This window comes from Vipera ursinii, assembly GCF_947247035.1.
Source record: "Vipera ursinii genome assembly, chromosome: 5".
NCBI lineage: Eukaryota > Metazoa > Chordata > Lepidosauria > Squamata > Viperidae > Vipera > Vipera ursinii.
Genome location: NC_139518.1, coordinates 42269227 through 42294470, shown reverse-complemented (window position 1 = coordinate 42294470; position 25244 = coordinate 42269227). Strand labels below are relative to the sequence as shown.

Below are 25244 nucleotides of genomic sequence, written 5' to 3'. Positions count from 1 at the left end.
GAGAGCTCTTTATGGCAAACAGCAAAGGGGATGAGGGGGGGGGGAAACAACTTTGTTGCAGTCTTGAGTATTCACAAGGGGACGTCAGGCTGCAAATGCAAATCAATCGTTTTCTAACCTCATCAATTAATAACAACGGGCTACCCTATTAGGACTTTCATTTCATGTGTTAATATAATGCGAAATGTGCACGACAGCTAAATGGCATCAATAAGGTACAGGAAAATAAATCCTGCTGTTATCTAGAGGCTGGACGAATTTTTGTAGCAAAGAACTTGTAGTCCTTTTTATCCAAGGCTGAAACGGGAATGGTCTGTACTCTGCCAAAGCGGCTAAAACAGATTAAAATTCTCGTTTAGAGAGTAAGCATGGCCGCTCGGCTTAACTGTATTTTTAAGAGGCGTGCGGCTTTTTGAACTCCGAGGCACAAAGTGGATTAAACATAGGCAATCTACCAAGGATATTGTGTTCCCCCAATGTGACAACACTCTGAAAATAAACCCTTGTTTTATCCCGCCGTTTTTTTATTAAAAAAAAAAACTTTCGCGGCTATCCTAAGGAAGAATAAATGTTGCAGGATCCAACCTGAGTCGGTCACCGGAACCGGAGGTTTTTGTCTTCCGAGCTTTCGGATTCGTGGCGGAGCCCATCTTCAGGGAACTGCTCTCAGCAGAAAGAAATTCGCTGAAGATGGCACCGTAGAGAGGAGTTCCCTGAAGATGGGCTCCGGCACGAATCCGAAAGCTCGGAAGACAAAACCTCCGGTCCCGGTGACCGACCCAGGTTGGATCCTGTGACATTATCCTGCGACACGTATATTCGCTTTCAGTCGTGAAAGTAAATGATCGTCCGTCTTCTCCGACCTACAGTAATAATAATAATAATAATAATAATAATAATAATAATAATAATAAAAAGTTGGAAGGGACCTTGGAGGTCATCTAGTCCAGCATTTCCCAACCTTAGGAACTTGAAGATGCGTGGACTTCAACTCCCAGAAAGCTATGCTGGCTGGGGAATTCTGGGAGTTGAAGTCCACGCAACTTCAAGTTCCTAAGGTTGGGAAACGCTGATCTAGTCCAACCCCCTGCTCAGGCAGGAAACCCTATACCAGGGGTAGGCAACCTCGGCTCTTTTATGACTCATGGACTTCAACTCCCAGAATTCCTGAGCCAGCTTGGCTGGCTCAGGAATTCTGGGAGTTGAAGTCCATGAGTCATAAAAGAGCCGAGGTTGCCTACCCCTGCCCTATACCATTTCAGGCAAATGGCTGTCCAGTCTCTTCTTAAAAACCTCCAGTTTTAGTTTAGTTTTAGTTCCCCAAAACATCCAAGTCTCATAACCCGCCGAAAGGTAGATCCCAAGCGCTACCCTTCCCCCTCCTTCCGAGAACCTCGAGCCGACGAGCTCAGCGGGGCCAACGCCCTCCATCTTGGAACGCTTCTGCGACAGCGAGGGCCCTGCCGCTCGTCTCAAGCGGAAGAGCTCCTGGGTTCCGCTCGGGGAGGGGGCGGAGGCGCCATTTCAGACCTACGGAACTGCCTAGCTACGGCGCGGGGGTTGATGGGAAGGTGGTGGATACTGTTGCTTCCGGCTTAGACACTGGAAGGTGATTTCCCCCCTCCCCTTTGCCCCCCCCCCTCCCCGCTCCGATCCGGTCTCTGAGCTCCCTTTTGGCTCCCGCCGTCCCCACCGGAGCGTCCCCCCCCTCCGCTGTTCAGCCGGTTGTAGTGGGAGGCGGGGCTATGGAGACGGAGTATTACGGTGGGGAGCAGTCAGGTACAGTCGGAGGAGGCGGGAGGGCGAGCTGGGCTCTCGGCTGGTAGGATTTGGACTGTAGAGTTGGCCTGTCGAGATTCTCAAGTCATCCAGGTCGTGGTTGTCTCCCAAGTGCTTTTTCAGCTCCCGTTTTTCCTCTTGGAAAAAAAAACACCTTTGGGACGACTCTACGGCTTGCATATGAGAGCAAGGGAGTCACGAGCTTTCTTGCTGTTTGGTTGTTCCAGCAACTGGGTGCGTGGCGTACCCGTTAGGCCCCATTGTGTTATGAATCTGTCGGTACCCGACCGTTGCCCGAGTTCCTAAGCCTTTCCTCAACCCGAGATCCTCTAGATCAGCGTTTCCCAAACTTAGGAACTTGAAGATGCGTGGACTTCAACTCCCAGAATTCCCCAGCCAGCTACGCTGGCTGGGGAATTCTGGGAGTTGAAGTCCACGCATCTTCAAGTTCCTAAGGTTGGAAAACGCTGATCTAGATCAGTTGGGCTGCTGTTTCTGGAATCGTCGGGACGAAGCTGATAGACTTAATGAAAGTGATGCTGCCCTGCAGGGAGAGAGAGGAATTTGCCCAGTCTAACTTAACTGCGTGTCGCATTTCCATGTTGTGTTTTGATAATAGGCAGGTTTCAAAATATAGTTCCAAAACAAGGAAGGAAAATAGATTTTGCCCTCCTACGATCTGTGATCCTGTTAAACCTCCTGTGGGAGGACAAAAGACTTGAAGACATTCTCCAGTCCGCCAACTCCCTTCTTGAAGCTTCTGTTTAATTTTCTAATCAGTGAGGGAAGAAAAAGGAACAAAGATAAAATGTAATTCAGTTTGTGTGGCTAGAGCTGTGTGTTGAGATGTGCGTTATGGAGGTGCCCATTGAATCCAGATCTCTGCACAGCCCGAATAACCAAACAGTTTGGTTATTGTTTGTACTATTATTTATACTATTGAAGTCTTTAATTAACTATGGAAAGCAAATATAATTTAAAAATAGAATGGAGAGCTATTATTTATTTACTAGATTTTTATCCTGCCTTCTGTGTAAGTGATTTGAGTGGTGAATATACCTATACTCCTTCCTCCACCTATTTTCCTCACCTGTGACATTAGCTAAGAGAGAGTGACCAGCCCAATGTCACCCAGTTGGCTTTTATGGACTAGAACTCACGGTCTCCTGATTTCTAGTCCAGAATCTTTCATCACTACACCAAACTGGCTCTCAATTGACTATGTGTTTGAAAGGGATGTGTGCAATTCACTTGATGAATAGATGTATCTTTTTTGTGTTAGCTTCAAATTAGGTTTGAGTTAGTGACATTTCCCCAAAAAAGGAAACGTTTTGTGGACCAAATTCTTCAAGTAAAGTTTCCTCTTCTTTGTTTCATGTATAGTAATTATAGAATAGTGATGATGGCTTTTATTAACTTCCAGGTATTTTAAACTACAGCTTATGTCAGCCTTAAACACTGTGACTAATGGTGAGAAATACTGTAGTCAGTATGTTGAAGACAGTATGTTAAGGAACCTACTCTATTTTCACTTTTATGTCTAGTGTAGAATAGAAATATACTGAAATTCAATTGAGAGAGAAATATATATTATTGCAGTCAGTGACCAGCCCATAAAGTATATTATATACATAACATGAATAGTAATGAATAAATTAATTAGGTAAGCAAATCAATCAAAATGTTGCTCTTCTTACATATTGCATGATATAATTTGGCCAACTTAAAGAATTGAGCCTGGAATAAGAGTTTAAAATAAAACTGATGAAAATGATCAAGAAATTTAGTTAACAGCTCACTATAGGTATCAGCATAAAACAAACAATATAGCTTTGATGGGTTCAGTGGTTCCTCTATATGGGCATAATTTGGATTTGAATGGGATAACCTTGTATCAGCCCTCTAAAATTTCTGATAGAAGAGTGTTGAATTGTGTCAACATTAAAGCCATCCTTAGTTTTGGGACAACAGTTGGTTCAGATAACTGGCAGGTCATTAAGGAGAAATATAAGGTTAGTTTGAATAATGATGTTTCTATGACATTTGATTGCTTCTGTTGTATAATCATGCCCTACCATAGATACTTAAATTAAAGAAAACCCAAAGAGTTCCAGTTCGTTGTATGTTGCCTTAGTTCAAGGGGAAACAAAATTATTGGAAAGAACCCGAGGAGTTAGATCTTCTGGGGAAAAGAACAATTTAGTTCACTACCTGACAATTCATATCCAAGCACTGGATTCAATCTTACTGACACCATCCTCTCAATGTAGAATTACATATGGAACACTTGGAATATGCTCCTGAGGAACTTAGTCTGAACCCTTTCCAAGGGGGCAAAAGAGGTATGGATCTATCTGGACACCAATTAATAATTGTGTTTGAACTTGTCCTGAGTGAGCTCAGAATGCAGCAAGAATAAGCAATGTCTATTTACTGTAAAATAATTTTTGCAGAGCTGTAGCTGATTTTTGGGCTTTTTTTACATGTAGATATGTCATAAAGTACAACACTAAGATATTTAAATAACCATTCAATTGGACGATTGTTTAATTTCCAGATATATTTTTTACGGTGTTTGGCAAACACCAGTGCTTACTATACTTGATTTCTAAGGCTACTGTATTCAGTATTCAGCCAAAGCTCGCAATGCTCTCTTTAGACCAGTATAGGTCTTGAAGAGCAGAACTACTCCATGTGCTTAAAAACAGATTACTGTATATTGTTCTGCTTATTTTGAGGGATAATGGGAGAAATTGTTTATCTTGGCAACTAAAGGATTGATGTAATAATTGAAAAATAATACTTCCAGAATATATCCATGCCAAACTCTTCTGTTACCAGACATTTTCTTGATACAGTGATTTTGGGTAATGCATCTGACCTCTATAGTTGAGTTGTCCTATAATTTATAGACAATAAACAGAAAGGTTTTGAAGCTTATATGCTAGATTAGGCTGGGAAATTAAATCAAGGACTGCTATAAAATCAGTGAAGGCTGCATATAGCTTTGCACATGGTTTTTAAGTGATTTCCCCCAAAAAATGTTTCAGTACAAGAGCATAGTGAAAAGTAGAGTATGCATTTTTAAATTTAACTTGTTTCTTGACTAATAATGTATTTTCTCTAGGTCTAGCCAATACCAGAACTTAATGGATAGATATCTGGCATGTTATTTATTGATAACGTTGAGGAGATCAATAGGCTAGTAATTTAATGGAGTTCGGTACTTTTTTTTGTAAATGGGAACTATTAGGAAAAAGCCCCCAAAATGCAATTGTATTGTTAACATTTTAACTCTTAATTTCATTTTGATAAGCTGATTAGTTATGTCTTCCTTTTTAAATGGTCCAGAACATAAACTTTCTCAATGAATATTATATAAACAGTTGCCGTCCTACTCCTGTACCTTACTACATTATTTGTATGTAATAATAGAATCTGTTTCCATGGTTCACTGAATATGTTTACAGTATTTCAGGATTGGTAATCTTGACTATGTTGAGTTTCTAGCTCCATCGTATTCCAGCCGCTGTCTGAAATTGAATGTCTAAACAAGTCTTAATTATGGAATATTTTAATTCAACATTTTGTTTCTGTTATTTATATTTTTATTTTAGCCATTTTTAAGTCTGCTAACTTAAAATGATTCGTAAAGCATGATACAATGAAAAAAAACCCAAAACAACACTCAATCCTGTAATAAAAGCTATTGTTAAAACTGAGGCTTCAACACCACTCTAACCCAAGATCTAATGAAAAAGCCAGTTTTTGGAACTCTTTAGAATACAGCCAATGTGTAGGATAGATTTACCTGAGGGTGAGAGGGCAACAGCAGAAAAAGGCTGCTATCTGAGTCCAATCAGTTGACACTGGTTAAAGGATGGGATCCAGAGCATGCCAACTTTGTCCGATTATGGAAGACAGATAATCCTTTAGATATCCAGACTCTATGCCACGAAAGATTTTATAGGTAACAACCAGCACTTTGAACTGTTAATTGAAACCTGTTGGTAACTAGCAGAGCTAGTAAGTTCACATGTGAAGACCTCCAAATTCTCCATCAATTCTGAAGGGAAAAGTGCAGTATTACGTATTAACTCCAAAGTGGTGAGTTACCTCACTCAGCAGTCTCATATAGGTGTTAAACAAGGGGCAAGAATATAGAGATAATTAAAACTAGTACAGTACAGTATTCATTTGCATTAATGTAATTGTTTCTACGTATTGAAAGCCATTGTCAACTTTTTGTTTGATTTAAACAAATAATGTGTTACAGATGATGGTGGAGCCACACCAGTACAGGATGAGCGTGATTCAGGATCAGACATGGAAGATAACAGAAATGGACAACACTCTGGATCAGAGAATGGAAGCATAGGACAACATTCAGAGGTAGTATGAAATAAATTTTTAAATATTAACTGGAAACTATTCTGCCCATGGTTCCTATCTGTTTAAGCAAAGGATTTCTTAAAAGTTAAAAGTTAATATTTAATTCATATGATCTTTTAAAAGTAAACTGCAAATTACAGTATTTCACTATAAAACAATATACATTTTTCAAAATGTACAAGGAAATAAACATTTTGCATAAATTTCATGTGTACTGTATATTTCAACAAGGTTTGCAATAACTTTCATTACTATATACCTATTAATAGTGTTAGTGAAGCATTTTGAAAAGGATCCAGGCTGAAAAAATAATTTGGGATTGAGCAGATTGTTGCCTTTGAAACTATTTCACTTAATAGTTTCCTATATTATTTAAGTGGAAATAAGTGTTGATTTTATGTTGTATGAACGGAAGATTTTAACCTAGTTGATTGCTAATATGCATCAATGATTTAGTATGTGCCTTTGAAGTTGATGTCAACTCTTAGTAACCACATAGTTAGATTTTCTTCAATACGATCTGTCCCTAACCTAATCTTTCAGGTCTTCCTACAGGGCACCCATCACTACCCATCAGTTTTCTTAACACACCTAGCCTAATAACAAAACAAGTGTTATTCTCATGAACCTGTACTGGGTTCCCTTTTTAAGGAGGCTCCTTAAACTCCAGTAACAAATGGAGCCTCCTTAAAAAAATGAAGCCTCTTTAAAAAAAATTAAAAAAACCACCTTGTTGCAAAATAGCAGGAATTTGCCACCAGGCTGTATCTCTAAGAAACTGATCCTGTATCAGGCTGGGTGCCTCTGTCAGAAGCTACAAAAAACAGAGCATTAGTTGGGTGTTATTGGAACCTGGAGGAGGCCAAGTCATGCAAGTCCTTTGGTGGGATTTCCCCTTGTTTGCTGGAGGCTCCAGACGGCCTGATCTCTCCTTTTGCTGGAGTTTGGAAACTTTGGCTGGCCTCACTTCCCCTTGCTTGCTAGGTGGGAAGGCAGCTGGAGACTTGCAAACTCCGGCTGGCTTGATCCTTTTCACTAGCTGGGAGGGAAGCTGAAGGACTGCAGGGACCCTGGCGAGAAGTGGGAGTACAGGGTGCCTGAGGTTGGGGTAGCCATCTGTAGGCCTTCCAGGGACTCTACCATCCCTGAGGTACCCAGTGCTCCATTTAATGACCCTCACATTCATTTAATGGTTGCATCAGGGAGAACAGGGAGTGGCGTTGTTAAGTGAAGCTGTTTTGCTTAACAGCCACCATGGCATACAACCCCAATGGGTAGGTTCCATTACGGTCTTATTTTGAGGACTACCTGTACTTAATTTACAATTAAATGCTAAACATTTCAGCTGTAATACCTGTGATCATTTTTGCTTTAATTATATTATTTGATTTGGCCTTCATTTACTTTCTGTGGCTTCCTTAATATTATTATTTCTATTTTTCCAGAATGAACTTAGTGATGGGGAAGATGACAGACAAACTCTAGAACATCCCATGACAGACTCAGAAAATGAAGATACACCGGGACAGAAACATAGTGATTCAGAAAACGAGGATGCCGTTAATCATAATGGCAGTGACTCAGAAAACGAAGGGGTTGATGGAGAGAAAGACAGTGACTCTGATATGGAAGATAATCCTGTTCAACCCGCCAGTGACTCGGAGAATGAGGATGCTGTAAATAATCAGGCCAGTGATTCTGAGGCAGAGGAGCCTCTGAAGGGCCATGGCAGTGAATCTGAAAGTGAGGAACCTCCCAAGAACACGGGCAGTGATTCTGAACATGAGAGCTTGCATAAAAGGCATGGAAGTGATTTAGAAAATGAAGAGCCCCAAAAACATCCAGCCAGTGACTCGGAAATTGAGGAGCACCCAAAAACCCTTGACCCTGATTCAGAAAATGAGACGGTGCAAAAACCTCTTGCCAGTGACTCTGAAAATGAGGAGCAAAAGGTCCAGTCCAGCGACTCTGAATGTGAAGATCCCCCCCGAAATAAAAAGAAAATAGAGGTAGGTGACAGTGATGGAGAAAATAAGAAGGAAGAGGAACTGGTGAATAGTGCCCAGCTTTCAGATAGTGATGTTGGAAAGAGACTACATGGTTTTGACAGTGAAGAAGAAGGAAGTCCCAAAAAACAGAAGATAGACAGTGATGAAGAAGATGGAAAAGAGGAGGAGAAATTGGCCAAAAGGAAAGCTGTTGTGCTGTCTGATAGTGAAGATGAAGAAAGAACACGTAAGGAAAAATGAATTTAGAAGTAATTTTCAGTCTATATATGCTGTGATTCCAAACTAAATGTGTGACATAACGTTTTGGCTCTGAAGTTTTATGTGTGATGTGCTCACATCAGCATATTATCATTTGCATCATCCAGGTGACTAAAATGCATAAGCAATCCTGACATTAGGGATTGCACATTCAGTAGTAATAAACATAGTGCAGAATAGGGGATAAATGTACAAATATTTTATTTTTTTTATTTTTATTTTATTTTAATTTAATTTGTATACCGCCCTTCTCCCGAAGGACTCAGGGCGGTGAACAGGGCAATAAATACCAAAATACAAAAATTAAAAACAGATTAAACCATAGTGCCCAAATACAATAAATAAATTACTTAAAAACAATAATTAAAACCCAAACCCATCAGACCAGGCCAGCTTGTTCAAACAAATAGGTTTTTAGATCACGTCAGAAGGAGCAAAGGTCGGGAGCCATCCGGAGCTCAACCGGTAAACGGTTCCACAGGTCAGGCGCACCCACAGAGAACGCCCTCCTCCTGGGGGCCACCAGTTGGCATTCTCTGACCGGTGGCACCCTGAGGAGGCCCTCTGTGGGAGCGCACTGGGCGGAGGGAAGTTGATGCCGGCCGCAGGTGCTCCCTAAGGTACTCCGGACCCATGCCATGTAGGGCTTTGTAGGTCATTACCAGCACCTTGAATCTCACCCGGAAGGCAACTGGAAGCCAATGCAGCTCACGGAGCAGAGGTGTAACATGGGAGTATTGGGAGACCCCCAACACAACTCGCGCGGCTGCATTCTGCACCAGTTGGAGCCTCCGAGTGGTCCTCAAGGGCAGCCCCATGTAGAGAGCGTTGCAGTAGTCTAACCGAGAGGTCACGAGCACATGAGTGACTGTACGCAAGGCATCCCGGTCTAGATAGGGCCGCAACTGGCGCACCAGGCGAACCTGGGCGAAGGCCCCCCTAGTCACAGTTACTATATGATCTTCTAAAGAAAGCTGTGAGTCTAGGAGGACTCCCAAGTTGCGAGCCCTATCTACGGGGGGTAATAACTCACCCCCCCATAGTAAGAGATGGAATGATCTGAGTTTCCCGAGATGCCGGCACGCACAGCCACTCAGTCTTGTCAGGGTATATATATGTGTGAACAGTGATTCATTTTGATATGTCTAACAGTTGTCACCTTTTCATACTTTGGAATGGACTAAATGTAACACATCTTGAAAAGCTGAATCCTCAAAAGTTGGAGGAAAGGAACTGAAAAATTTCTCAAATTCTGTTGATATCAGTATGCCATTATTCTACCTCCTGAAGCATTAGGCCACCAAAATAAATAGGACATGGTGAACCCCAGCTGCTAGAAGTTGTTCTCAATCTACATCCATTGAAAAGTACATCAAAAGCAATTTAGTGTGTTCACTTAATTATAGAGAAAAGTACTGGAACTATTGCATGTATTGCAACTTCCCTATCTTCCCTAGATATATTTAATGATATATTTGTACTACTTCTGCTACCCATTTAGCACTTTCTGTTTTATCTATTCTTTCCATAAACTGATAATTTTCCCCCCTATAGGATAGGAGAAAGCAATAAGAGATATCGAAGTGGAAAGTGCAGATTTCTTTTAATGTTTGTGTAGGGCAAATCGTTTAAAAATGAAATTATGTTCAGTCTTCAGCATGTCGATGATTCTCAGTTATCCATTGTAGTTTTCTGGAAGTTGAATTGTGGCAATTGGACTTCTTTCCTTTTTTGGTTTAAAACATTTCACTGCTTATCCAAGTGGCTTCTTTACTCTATTCTTGATTGCATTACAAATACTGCAGCAGTCCAAAATGAGCTTTCTAAGGTGTGGGTGGTGGATGATTTCTCTTCATTAAAATGAAGAGAAAACAGATCTTTGCTTGATAACATCTTCCATGCTAAATGAAGTGGGCCATACAGTGGCCCATTATACTCCACCCCCCTCCCCCCAGACGGTTGCTATTTGACATTATAACAGCAGGTTGAAAAAATTGCCTTAGTGCAGTTGATTAGCAGGAAGTATGATAAAAATGAATTGGCAGAGATCTACAATGACCTTTTTGGGAAAAAAATGTTTTTAAGCTAGCTATACAACAAAGAGGGACTCGGTGGCTCAGTGGGTTAGGACACTGAGCTTGTCGATCAGATGGTTGGCAGTTTGGCGGGTCAAATCCCGAGTGCCGCGTAGCAGAGTGAACGCCTGTTACTCGTCCCAGCTTCTGCCAACCTAGCAGTTTGAAAGCATGTAAAAATGCAAGTAGAAAAATAGGGACCACTACAGTGGGAAGGTAACAGTGTTCCGTGCGCCTTTGGCGTCTAGTCATGCCGGCCACATGACCACGGAGATGTCCTCGGACAAGCACTGGCTCTTTGGCTTTGAAACGGAGATGAGCACCGGCCCCTAGAGTCAGAAACGACTAGCACGCATGTGCGGGGGAACCTTTACGTTTATACAACAAAGATGTTAAAATAGGACCTTATTACTTCAGAGTGGTTACTGGAATTATTAATAAACTTAGGAGGACTTGCTGTTACTTGACACAAGTTTAATTTTTCTGCAGTTATCTTTGTAAATAATTCCTTTTGCTTTTAATGTTGAGATTTTTTTCACAACTAGTTGATAATTATTTTGCTCCAAATTGGCTCTGTTTTTGATTCATTTATTTATTCATCTGTTGGTAGCTGCAAAAAAGGGCCGTGTTATCTCTGATGGTGATGAATCAGACAGTGATGCTACAACAGGGAAACATGAAAAGCAAAAGAAATCTGTCGCTTCTGATAGCGAGGAAGACGATGACAAGGGTGACGGTGGAAAGAAGAAAGAAGAAAAAGATCTTTTTGGAAGTGATAGTGAGTCAGGAAATGAGCAAGAGTAAGTAATTTTAAGATTAAGTTCTGGAACAATATTTTTTGCTTATTGTACACTATCCAGTGGTGTTTTAAGTTGGGTTGCCATATAAATTCTTGAAGCAAATAAAAGTTGTGGTGTTAGGTAACATGTATAGAAAATGGTTATGAATAACAGCTTGTTGGTGTGTTTTTTTCAGAAACCTCATAGCAGATATATTTGGAGAATCTGGAGATGAGGAAGAAGAGGAATTTACAGTAAGTACACGATGAATTTATATTTTGTTCTTCCCATTCATCACTCCTTCCTGTAATTTTGAGGGATCTGCCAATACACGTTTCTTTAAGTAACTTTCATCTTTGTTCAGTATATTTCTTAGACTCTGATAACAAAATAGTATGCCATTTTCAAGTTCACTATTATGCTTCATTGGGAAAACATTTATTGGTTGTTTTTTTTTCTGCTCCTGGATTTGAAAGACAACCCGCACTCTATACCATAAAATATAAAAAACATAAAAACGAATAAATAGCAATTAACACAAAATAAACAAAAAAGAATAGCCTAACTAAATATAAGTTGCTGGTGTTGAAGCCATGCTATTTGCTTTAGTTACAGAGGTTAGCTGTATTTGCATTTCTGAAGACCATTAGCAAGCTACTTCCATAATGTCAAAAAAAAATACATAGGCATATCAGCTGTGCTTTTGAAGCAGGCTTATCTTTCTTTACCTTTTTATCATCTTGCCCGATGGAAATTTTTTAGACACTTCCAAAATCCTGCATGCCATTTCATCACCTTTGATTTTTGTTTGTTTGTTAGCTTTATCAATTACTGGATGTACAATTGATAACCCTAGCCAGCTGGAAATGTGATATCCTGGATGAAATATTAGTATGAACCTTGAAAGCTTTATATAAATTCTATGATTGATCTCTGTTAAGTATTCTTAAAAACACTGTTTATATAATGCATTATATAATATACATATTATATTAAGTTATATTTAACCAACTTCTATTGTGTTTAACCCAAGGGATTTAACCAAGAGGATTTGGAGGAGGAGAAAGCAGAAAGAAAAGAAATAGCAGAAGAATCAGATTCTGATGACAATATCAAAAGAGGAAAACAGTAAGCTTCTTGTAATTTTACAAGAAACCAAATTGATACGATGTATATCAAATTATGTATCATGTTTAAAAATCTTGCATTTTCTCCAGGCATTTCAACGTAGCACACGTATTTCTCTTTCGCTCCCCAGTTTAAATATCTTTTTCTAATCCTAGTTCAGGTTTGAGGAACAGCCATATACTAAACTTTAGCAAAAAGTTTTAATTAGGGCAAATGTTTTTATTATTAGAATTCTACATTGCCATCTTCTATAAAGGAGGTAGAACTAAGATGAGGATGTCAGTACTTTCTCTAAATAAAACTTCGATTTCTGATATTATCTACAAAGCCATCCATCCATGCTCCTATACTTTCTATTGGACAAGGTACCCTTTGAAAGCCATTATTTGTATTTTTGGTTCCACAACCAGCTTGCTTTTATAGAACATTTGTTTAGGTGCCGTGTGTTTCTGTGCAGGATAAGGCCTATGCAGATCCTTTATCCTGTGGGATTTAGGATAAAGGATGGAATTATAGTCTTAAGGTGGTAAAAATATAAAAATCACTTGGCTGTTTCATGCACTCTATATTGGGATTGATAGCAGATAACTTAAATCCTAATTTACAGCTTGATACTGTTGCTTTTCCTGAATAACAAAACAGAACATTTCCATACAATTGCTTTTTGTAATTCTTGAGGGTGCTACCTTTTTTCTTTAAATACCAGTACATTTACAATTTCAGGATTGTGGCCAATGTTCTAAATTGTACATCATAATTTTTAGGAGTAGATAAAGTGCTCTTTATTTTGTTGATAGATCTGTCCCAAATACATCATGTATTATATGTATTGGAACCATTCTTGCTTAAACTTGGTTAAGCTATAACTATATCCTGTTAATCCTTGAATTTTGTGAAACACTGTCTTTCAGTATGGATTTCATGTCAGATTTTGATATGATGTTACAACGGAAGAAGAGCATGAGTGGCAAACGCCGGCGCAATCGTGATGGCGGGACATTTATTAGCGATGCCGACGATGTAGTCAGTGCCATGATCGTTAAGATGAATGAGGCCGCAGAGGTGTGTTTGTTGCTTTCCAAGGCTTGTAAGGATATAATTCACGCATTATATAAATTATTTTAAACTGGATTTCAGGAAAGTACTATGTTTGTCTCACTGAATTGAATACAGGTAGTCCTCAGCTTATGACAGCAATTGAGATCAGACTTCTGTCATTAAGCAGTGCCGTGAGCCGTGCTTGGTTTTACCCCTTTTTCTCTGTAACCATTAAGCATATCCAGCTTTTCACATTGAGTTTGTTAGTTAGAAGCCTCCTGGAAATGTCACAAATGATGATCGTGTGACCCCGGGATACTGAAACTGTCGTAAATACAAGGACAATTCAGAAATAAACCTTCACTTGAGCATGTGCGAGAAATGGGCGGGGATAGCGATGCCCGTCCTACGGCACCATGCGCAGTAGTTCAGTAGGCAATGAGTGGAAGGAGAAGGTTGTGTTGCAGTTGAACCCTGCCATAGAAAATCCCACCAAATGTGAAGTGCATGCAGTAATACGATCCCTATGTGTGAAAAAACCTTCGGCAGCTGCGATTCATCACGAAGTGTAATGTTTACGGACCAAACATGATGAGGGAGGGTGTCTACGTCAGTGGTGTTGCATGTTTAAAGAAGGACTAACTGACATGCATGATGAGGCAAGGAGTGGCTGCCCCTCTGTATTCAGCGATGAACTCATGCAGGAAATTGACAAAAAGGTCCGTGAAGTCTGTCGGTTCACAATATCTGCACTTTCTTTACACTTTCCCCAAATTTCTCAAGAGTGTTTTGTATGAGGTAGTGACAGAAAATTTGGGATTCCACAAGTTCTGTGCTCATTGGGTACCAAAACTTCTTTCTGAGGAGCACAAAACACACCGAAAGGGGTTCTGCTTTGGACTTTCTCACACGTTATGCCGAGGAACAATTTCTTAACAGAATTGTAACTGGCGATAAGATCTGGGTGTCGTACGTGAACCCCTAAAACAAACAGCAGTCAATGGTGTGGTGTCATAACGCACTACTCAGAAACCCCAAACTCAGCAAATATTGTTTGCCAGAAAGGAGTACTGCTAATGAGGTTCGTGGAGCGTGATTCGACCATCAATTCAGAAGTCTACTGTGAAACGTTATGAAAACTCAGACGAGCCATGCATAACAAGCGTCGGGGCATGCTGATTTCTGGTGTCTTGGTTCACGATAATGCTCATCCGCACACCACTAGATGCACCCAAGAACTTTTGAAGCAGTTCCGTTGGGATGTTTTTGATCACCCCAGATTTGGCGCCAAGCAACTACCATCTACCATGCTGACCTCTCGTTTGGACTACTGCAACGCTCTCTACATGGGGCTGCCCTTGAGGACCACTCGGAGGCTCCAACTGGTACAGAATGCAACCGCGAGAGTCGTGTTGGGAGTTTCCCAATACTCCCATGTTACACCTCTACTCCGTGAGCTGCATTGGCTACCAGTTGTCTTCCGAGTGAGATTCAAGGTACTGGTAATGGTGTTCAAGGCCCTACATGGCATGGGTCCGGAGTATCTTAGGGAGCACCTGCTGCCGGCATCAACTTCCCTCCGCCCTGTGCGTTCCCACAGAGGGGCCTCCTCAGGGTGCCACCGATCAGAGAATGTCGATTGGTGGCCCCCAGGGGGAGGTCCTTCTCTGTGGGCGCACCGGAGCTATGGAATCGGTTGCCGGTTGAGCTCCTGATGGCGCCCAACCTCCGCTCCTTCCGACGCGATCTGAAAACACATTTGTTTGAACAAGCCGGCTTGGCCTGATAGGGGGTGGGTTGGGTTTTTTATTGCTCTTAATATTTGTATTTATTGTTTTTACTTGGGTATTATGTTTAATTCCTTTTAACTTTTGTATTTTTTGTATTTTATACATCTGCCCTGTTCACCGCCCTGAGTCCTTCGGGAGAAGGGCGGTATATAAATAAAATTAATAATAATAATAATCTTCAGGCATGTGCTCTTCAGGCACATGAAACAGTGGCTTGCGTTGCACCCCTTTGACGATGACAGTGCGCTTCATGATGCTGTTACAGGGTGGCTTCATTTCCATCTGGGAGATTTTTTTGCAGAATGAATTTCAAACCTTGTGAGACGTTATGACAAGTGCCTCAATTTGAATGGTGATTATGTTGAAAAGTAATGTAATGTGGTAGTTTTCTAATGTGTATAATAAAAGTTCTGTATCTGCGAATGTCTATAATTGATAACCAGACGGAGGTTTATTTCTGAATTGCCCTCATATTTGCCAGTTGCCAAGTACCTGAAGTTTGATCACATAACCACGGGACACTGCAACGGTCATAATCCAAGGACTGGTCATAAAACATTTTTTTCCATGCTGTTGTTAACTTTAAACGATCCTTAAAGAAATGGTTAGAAGTCTTGGACTACCTGTAGAGCCAAAGCTGATAATTTGCAAATCTTTTAAAAGAGGCTCACCACGTTTTTTCTGTTTACAAAGTGCAGCATTGCTTGTTAAATTTGCCTTTTTTTACTGCTTGCTTAGTTCACATTCTATAGGAGAATTTTTATTTATTTATTTATTTTATTTTAATCCCATTTATATCCCGCCCTTCTCCGAAGACTCAGGGCGGCTTACAATCTAAGCACAAATCAAATGTGCTTAGCAGTAGTGTCAAGATCTTGAAAAAAGCTCTTATTCCTGCTTCTGCCTAATACCACAAGAGTATAAGTACTCTTGTGTGGCTAACATGTACACTGAATGAAGTCCGGATACAGAAATCAATGATTCAGCACATAAAAAAACCTCAGGTATAAATGTAGGAAATACCAGTGAAATTTACACAATCATAATTGCTATTTTTTTCTCAGTTATTTTGTTTAGGCTTGGTTGGGCTTCCTTTTTTAGTTATTTCATTACAAAAGGTTGTAGTTGGTTTGATTTGCAAATGTTTTAAGCATTTTGCTTTTTTCTGCTTATGTTTAATTCCATGTATAATTTCTTGCAGGAAGATAGACAGTTGAATACACAGAAGAAACCAGCACTAAAGAAATTAACTTTGCTTCCAACTGTAGTCATGCATCTTAAAAAGTAAGCAAAACTCTTAGTTCGTTTTTCTGTACAATTTTGGAAAAAAGGAAGGTTTGATGTAGATGGTCATATGCTAAATCGTTATGTTTTTATCTAGGTAAATAGATACTGTAATTATCCTTTACTTTGTTTTATTATTTTAAAATGAGATGAATTTAAATTTTTGAAGACTAACTTTCTGTTGAAAATAACTTATGACTTTTAATGGTTTATTATACCTTGGGAGGTTTTATTAAAATCACTGAATTGTTAAAGGATTTTAAAGGTGAATAAAACCTAACTTGATAAGAGTTTTTCAGATAACCTGTTTGGAGTGTAACCAATCTAGCTACAAATCTATTGGTAATATCAGTGAATCATTTCCTTGTAATAACTAGGATCCACATAACTTTGTGCATTTAGATTATTTAGGTTTTTGCACCAAATTAGCCTATATCAGACATGTCAAACTCGCGACGTCACGTGACGTCACGCGACGTATCGGAACTTTTTCCCCATTGCCGGCAATGGGGTGGGCGCGGTTTCTTTGTGACGCGTCCGGCCCATGGGCTGGCAGTTTGACACCCCTGGCCTATATCCTCTAAAAGTTGTTCTTCAAGTGTTGTATAGAATCATAGGATTCAGTGGAAACTTAGAAGTCATCTAGTCCAACTACTTGTTTAAAATATGATCCATAAGAGTACCTCTGACAGATTGCAATACTGTCTGAATCCATGTCTTTTGAAGATATGTAGCAAAAGAGAACTCAACATATTACATGGCAGACTGCTCCATTGGTTGACAGTTCATACAGTCAGGAGGTTTTAATCAAACCTGTATGTTACTAGAAGTTTGTATAAGACCTTGTTAAGTTATATCCAGTATACTATAATTACAGTATTCCCTGATCCACTAATAATTTTATCCAAGAAGATAATAGTCTGATGTCGTTTATGTTTTAAAAAAACATTTGCATGGTCCTGTTAATTGAATCATATCTATCATAAAGATACTGCTTGTCTGTTCAAAGATCTTGCCCAATAGAGAAATCAAACTAATAGATCAGAAGGGCAAATAGTTGTAACTGGAAGGTAGGTACATAGGTGATTTAAACATATTGAAAATGGCTTCCCATCCCATTTTAATATTTTTGTCATTTTAGGCAGTGGAATAAAGAAAGAAATAGATAGACTTCCATCAAATATGCCTTTTTCTTTACTTTCGAACTGCTAGTTTAACCTTTTGTTTTCAATTTTTAGGCAGGACTTGAAGGAAACCTTCATTGACAGTGGTGTAATGTCAGCCATCAAAGAGTGGCTTACTCCATTACCAGATCGGAGTCTTCCTGCCCTAAAAATTCGAGAGGAGCTTTTGAAGATTTTGCAAGAGGTCAGCCTCCCATGCATGCAGAGTCAGCATAATTTATTTAGAAGACTTGTTTTGTATTCGGCTAAGATTAATATTTGAGAAATTAATAGGCACATAACAGTAAGATGATTTGTGATACTTGCATAGTTTCAGTACCTACAGAAATATTTTCATTTTAAAACTAATGCAGTAATGAAGTATAGCTGCTCTGTGAGGCCAAATTCTATAAAAATGTGAACATTTGAAAATGTGGGAATCTCTGGATTTAAATGATTTCCAACAGATGCTTAATTTCTTGCATCTTATATGTGTGGATCTCCACAGCTGGCCTGAGCATCTGTTTTGTCCTACTTTAAAAAATCCTTCCTGATATATGAACCTAATATGCTTAGAATTTTGTTATCAAAACAAAGCTGAAGTTTAAGTAGACTATGGTTTTTCATCATTCTTTTTTGTAGTTACCTAGTGTGAGCCAAGAGACCTTAAAACACAGTGGGATTGGAAGAGCAGTGATGTATCTCTACAAACACCCAAAGGAATCACGGCCCAACAAGGATATGGCAGGAAAGCTAATTAGTAAGTAAAGTAATATACTGCACGCTACTGAAAAATAAAATTCACTATAAAGTCCATCATCTGACAAAAATTAAAATAAAATAGCATTAATTAAAATAATCTACCTATCCCAGGTCTTTGGGAAGGACTTGAAAAATGGATAAAAATGCCAAATCCTGTCTGAACATCTAGTTGTCTGACAAACTATAAAAATAATAATTAAAAAATTAATGAATGATTGAAAAAGAACAAAAAAGACCCTTCAAAGAGCAGACCTGATGAATCATTAGCTCCTTTTTTCTACTATCAGTTTTCTGTTTCTAAAATAGAAAACGCTACCAAACATTCCTACTGTTGAATATGTGATGCGGTGCTTTGCAGTCTTAATTTAATTTATTTTCTTTATTTTCTTTTTTTTTTGAAAATCATTTTTATCTTTCATTTTGTGTTTGGGAATTCAGGTGTTTGCAAGATTACTGCTGATAAATGCAGGCTTAAATATACATAAAACTTGTATATTTCAGTTCTTTAAACTCATTAAGTGAGGGGCCTAAACTACAGCTGTCTTAAATATTTGTCAAGCTGGTATTGTGTCTTTATATGTGTGCTGATTTTAACAGTAACTAAAATGTATATTTCTCAGTATTTATGATAATTTTAAAAGCTATATTTTCAGATTTAATTAAAGGAAACTATAAATTTGTTAAATTTAGTTTAACAAATTTGTTAAACTAATTTAGTTTTGTTCTTCACCCTTTGTTAATTTAAATGGACTAAAATCTCTGTTTAAGGTTAAGCAGTTCAAGTGGCTGTTGGAAGTCAAGTTTCTTATTGGGTAGATACTGGGTGTGTGCTGTTTTCTTACTTTTACTTAATTAACTCTTGTTCTCTCTTTTTTAAAATAAAACTAAACAGATGAATGGTCCCGGCCCATTTTTGGCTTAACATCAAACTATAAGGGAATGACCAGAGAAGAAAGAGAACAGAGAGATCTGGAGCAGATGCCTCAACGAAGGCGATTGAGCAGGTAAGTATCTTATACGAATATATAATGCCTTTGGTGTTTCGACTCCAAAAGCTATGTAGTGATTTCAGTTATGTATAATTTAAACAGTAATCAAAAAAGTTGCTGCACATAGTCTTCTGGAGTCTCTTCCCTGGAATGTTTTGGAACTTGTCATTCAGTTTGTAAAAGTTTTGATATTATGAAAGTACTATTTATTTTCAAAAACCTTTCATTTGCTTCTTCCTGAAGCATTCTTCGTTAGGAGCATTCTTGTTCCTGTGAGTTTGCAATTTGCCGAACATGCTTTATGTATTTGTTCCTGTGAGTTTGCAATTTGCCGAACATGCTTTATGTATTTTATATATATATATATATATATGAAAGAGACTATTTTGATTGTGATTTGTTTACTCATCTTTTGTAGTACTAACAATCCTCCTTTTGTTTTTGCAGCTCTGGTGGTCAGACTCCCCGCAGGGACTTGGAAAAAGTATTAACAGGAGAGGAAAAGTATGTGGGGCTGGTTAAATATTGTTTTGATACCTCACAATTTCATTCTGTGGTTTGTAATGAAGAATTTTGAGCTTTTTGTGGGACAAAAGAGCCAACTGGTGAGATTGAGAGAGATTCTTAAAACACTCTCGTGTTATTTAGCAGTACCTTTGTTATATTTTTTTAGAGCTCTCCGACCTGGTGATCCAGGATTTTGTGCTCGTGCCAGAGTTCCAATGCCTTCCAATAAGGATTATGTAGTGAGGCCAAAATGGAATGTGGAAATGGAGTCCTCTCGGGTAAGTGGCTAATGGAGAAGGAAGACATTCAGTAACGTTGAAATTAGATTTCTTCTAAGTTAGGTGTTGCAGGATTCACTTAAATTGTTCTTCACTGCTCCTCTCAGTATCATTTCCATAGCTTCATCCATGCACTTCATATGCTATTCTGTCCCTTGTGAAAATGCAACCTATATATTTATCAACCATTTTATATTGCTGCTCTGGCAATGATCTTGGAGATATTTACAACGGTTCTTTTTCGGTCCAATCCCATAATTATCCCACAAAGCTTTTAGATGACTTTCTTTACACCATCCTTTCTGTTCATCGCAGTATGAAATGAAAAGCATTCATCTCTTCTGACTTCTATTTTTTATATGTGAAACAAGGCAAAGAAAAAGAGTGTTTGATTATGTTGTCTGTTATCAGTAGTCCATTCTTTAATTTCTAGCCCGGGACTCTTAAAAAAGGTATTAATCGTCTGGAAAAACACAAGAGGCGATTTGCTGAACAGAAACGCCTCAGTAAAGTGCATCGAGCTGTCAAGTTCAGCATTGAAGGCAACCGGATGCCCTTGTAGCCTTATATTTCACTTGTCCCTGATCTAAGAGGTATCCCTGAAAGAAAGTGTGAGCTGTGCATGTGCTGTTCTGCTTGCCATTGTTATCCATTTAGACAAAAGAGCATGTCTTCACCAACTCAGAGGTTTCATTAAAGCTTTCTGATCAGGGAAAATAACGAATACGTTGGGTTTTGTGTTTTTTGAGGTTTTCAGGGTTTTATGACTGAAAAACTAAAAAGAGTTGACATTTAAAACTAGGCTGCTTTTCAGCAAGGATACTAACAGCTATTTTATATAGCATTTTCTTGTGGTGGTGAGCTTTCCACATGCCCAACGTGTTGCTTTTACTGTATCCTAACAATTCTTACCAATCCAGCTCATACCAATTCCAGGTGAGTAGTCCAATGTCAGTTCTGCTTGTTTCTGGAGCTGTCTTGAGTCCTGTCTTCGGTCAGCTATCTTCCCCTAGAAGTCCTGGGAATTCACATCCCAACTCAAGATCTTTTACGTGATTTTGTAAAAGGTGTAATAAAGATTTTGTCCTAATATAGATTTTTAGATATTTTCTATGGATGATGCAGCATTTTGATTCTTGTTTTATTTTGTTCTATATGTTGTCATGAATGTGTAAGCTAAATTTGTAAAACATTTCTCATGAAACTGTGTGATAATATTCTTTGATTTGTCAGGTAGCTACTTATTATGTATACTAGGGACTTTAATGGTTTTGAATCCCATTCACATTCAGAAGTGGCATGGTTGCCTAGAGGTGCAGATCCTCGCCTCACAATCGGGCGATTGAGATTTCAATCCTAGGCAGCGACCGATGTTTCTCTATCAAGGCCCAAAGAGAAAATATCTGCTGCAAACTCCACATAGGTGTCAGGAAGGGCATCAGGAAACACGCAGCTCAATTCAGTCACCCCGACTCCACCATGATAAAAGGGTTTGCAGGATAGTAAAAAGGGAAAAAAAATCTCATTCACATGCAGATTCAGGTGTTATTACTAATTTCAATAGACATTTCCAAAGGGAAGCAGAAGAGAAAAATATAGCTGTTTGGGAGATAGACTGCTCAACAGATAATGCCATCTCCTTCGAAGAGTTTCTACTCACCTACTGTGGGACAGAAAATTGCCAGTTGAAAGAAATCCAATGGGGTTCAGTAAATTAATATTCTAGATAGCGGTGGTGATGCATCATAAATATTTGCTTTTTCTTGCCCTCACTGTTATATTTTCCATATTGTACAGTATTTACCAAGCCAATCTGCAAAAGACTGCAGACTTAATAATCTTTTAAAGTAGATTTTTATTTTTTTTAATATACAACAAAAATCCAAATAAATCAAATACAGGAAAAATAACTTGGTTTCTAACATAGTATTAAATCTTGAGAACATAGGGTAATCATTTCTTAAGCAGTGAATGAACGTTTGCATTTATTATGAGAATAGCCAGAATTATATGTTAATCACAGAACCTTCTAAATACTACTTGCTGCCTCTAATGCTCAGAAACAAGACTAAATGTTACATTAAAAGAGGAAAGTAAACCTTGCCTAAGATATTAGAGAGGACATTTAATGGATTTCTTATAATGTTGTTAATGTTCCTGTGAACTCATTTGCATATTCCAGTGATGTATGGAATATTTGTTTCCTATCCATCTCTTATGAACGAAGCCTATGTGAATAGCCGAGCTGGTGCTTGAGTTTTAAATCCATGGTCTAGATTCCAAACTTCAGCAGTATATGAAGAATTGTGTCCATTTTTATAAAAAGCAACACCTTTTTTGTATATCTTTAATGTACAGTACATCTCTAGACAGTATTTGAATATAAGCCTTTGAGAGTCCCTCACAGTGTTACTAGTTTCTATAAATGAAAGATAGCAACAGCAGCAAGGGATGGTATATGTATGTTTTTGTGGTTTATAAATATCAAGATGTCATTGATGACTGTTCTAATACTAAATAAAAGTTTTTTTTCAAGTTCCAGGCAGGTTCCAAGAAAGGGGTCAGTCGCCTGGACAAACAGATGCGGAAGTTCACAGACATCAGGAAAAAAAGCAGAACATCCCATGCTGTAAAAATCAGCATCGAAGGCAATAAAATGCCATTGTGACCTTCCGCAGAATCACCTTTGATGTCTCCTGTATAGACTCTCAGAAAATGTCTACATTTTTTAAAAACACAAACTTTGGGGGTTTTAAGTGCATCTTCAAATTGTTGGTTCAGCTGATTGTAATACATGTAGAGTTATGAACCCTGGGACATTGTTCATTATGGTTTTATTTAACCCTGACTTCTCGTCTCCTTTGTACAGACAAAACCTTGTATTGCTGCAAATCTCATACATTAAAATCTGTTTCTGAGGTGGGGTTTGTGTGATATTTTGTGAACTGAATATGTATATAGAAGTTTTACTATTCTTAAGTCTCAAAGAATACAAGAGCTATGATTATATTTTTATAATTAGAGGTAAAGTGTGTTTGTGCTCTGTTTACATATGTAGATTTCTGTTAATTGACCAAATAACACTATGATAAGGCACCTTTTTCTTTAAAAAATACCATTTTTACTTTGGGACAAATATATCACATTTTAAAAGAGAAAGAAAGAACATATTAAACATTTAATATGCTTATATCATTGGGTTTAAGAATCTTCTGAAGCCTTGTAATCTCTTTATCTCTTCTATAAATGTATTGTCGTTTTAATGCTCATGAAAGAAGGAACGCATTTAAGTAACAATAGTTGGAAGTAATGAAATTCCACTTCATATTATAGAGTCAGTCAGATGTTCAGACTGGATTTTATCCCTATATCAAGTCCTCAAGAATCTGGGATAGGCAGCTGTTAATATTGATGTTGTTAGCGGTATTGTGACAGGATATAAGCTGTTCCAAACAAAGCTGCCTTTTGCAATTGCCTGATGGCGATTATTAAAACAGAACCAACTGGAGTCATTAATATGCTTAGGATCACAATAGGAATATGGATTTATTGAAATTCCTGCAGTCTGTTTTATTATTATTATTTATTATTATTTATTATTTTGATTTATATACCGCCCTATTCCCGTAGGACTCAGGGCGGTTTACAGGGCAATTAAAATCATACCATACAAAAATTAGAAGATTTAAAACAATTAAAACAATTAAATTTGGAGCCCAAAATTTAGAAAAGTTAAAACATTAAAATCCAATTAAAACCCCTCAGTCTAGGCTCGACAGCTCAAAGAGCCAAGTTTTGTTTTGCTGTCTAATGGCATTCTGCTGAGCTGATACTCAAAATTAGGCATCCACTTACAAGAACAATGATGAGAACAGAGGAAAGGAATATGCTGTTTATTAAGAATGAATATGAATTTAAACACAAGAGCTTAGAACTACCATAGATATTAGTGGTAAAGTAAAAGGAATAAAATATATGGCATATATTTTTCTTTGAATACCCTAAGGTAGGACTTGAACTCACAGTTTTTCAGTTTCTAGTCTGGTACTTCACCACTACACCAAATTGGCTTTCTTCCATCAAATTAGTCTGCAATCATTAAAGAATGTGATGTGAGGAAGTTCAGTGGGAGGAGATTCTTCAACTCCCACTTCAGGGAGCAATGATAGCAATCTGTAATTGCATTACTGTTGGATGGAACATGCTATTCAATTATTCAAGCAACTGGAGGCCGTTGCTGAAAGTTCTTGGCTTTCTAGCATATATCCAGATTTATTTTGCCATTGTTAGTTTTGTAGATGCTGCCTTATAGTTCAGCTGTAAAAATCCTAAAGGATCTTTCCTCTTTGCTAAAATGTCCTTGAAGATTGCAAAGCTATTATATCAATTTGCAGTAGAATATTTTCTTAAATTAATAAACTGCAGCAGCTAGACTAATACATGGGAGATAAATGAGGCTTTTAGAAATAGAAGTGTGTAGACAGAGGAAGTGGATGTAAACAAATGTCTTCTAAGGATTAAAAAAACCTGTTCCTTTTTGTAATCCTCTTAGTTCACAATTTTAATAATTAAAATGAAATATGTTTTCATTCAGAGGGTCTCATCTGTTCAGCTGTAATAATGCTCAAAAGCTTTATTTTTGCTTACATTAGGTAAAGGTAAAGGTTCCCCCGCACATGCATGCTAGTTGTTTCCAACTCTAGGGGCCGGTGCTCATTTCCGTTTCAAAGCCGAAGAGCCAGCGCTTGTCTGAGGATATCTCCATGGTCATGTGGCCGGCATGACTAGATGCCAAAGGCGCATGGAACACTGTTACCTTCCCACCGTATTTTTGCATTTTTACGTGCTTTCGAACTGCTAGGTTGGCAGAAGCTGGGATGAGTAACAGGCACTCACTCTGTTACGCAGCACTCGGGATTCGACCTGCCAAACTGCTGACCTTCTGATAGACAAGCTCAGCGTCCTAACCCACTGAGCCACCGCTAGACTATGACTAATTCTGCTCCAATCCTA

At 38.5% G+C, this 25244-nt stretch overlaps 1 protein-coding gene across 5 annotated transcripts; it reads left to right on the top strand.

Annotated features, from left to right (window-relative positions):
• Positions 1-1475: 1475 nt before the first annotated feature.
• IWS1 (interacts with SUPT6H, CTD assembly factor 1) lies at positions 1476-23149 on the top strand. Of its 5 annotated transcripts, XM_083364585.1 has the most exons (16): positions 1633-1779; positions 4050-4121; positions 6056-6171; positions 7617-8406; positions 11124-11313; positions 11489-11546; positions 12326-12420; positions 13332-13482; positions 16450-16532; positions 17771-17900; positions 18338-18455; positions 19350-19461; positions 19894-19950; positions 20120-20231; positions 20665-20824; positions 22768-22966. In XM_083364585.1, the coding sequence occupies exons 1-15, from the start codon at positions 1746-1748 to the stop codon at positions 20791-20793; spliced, it is 2247 nt and encodes a 748-aa protein (XP_083220711.1). In that variant the 5' UTR covers positions 1633-1745; the 3' UTR covers positions 20794-20824; positions 22768-22966. The 5 variants fall into 5 exon arrangements, with proteins under 5 accessions (XP_083220714.1, XP_083220712.1, XP_083220711.1 ...); XM_083364586.1 differs by lacking the exons at positions 1633-1779; positions 20665-20824 and adding an exon at positions 1576-1609 and having other exon boundaries at positions 22768-23149; XM_083364584.1 differs by lacking the exon at positions 20665-20824 and having other exon boundaries at positions 1634-1779; positions 22768-23149.
• The last annotated feature ends 2095 nt before the right edge of the window (positions 23150-25244 follow it).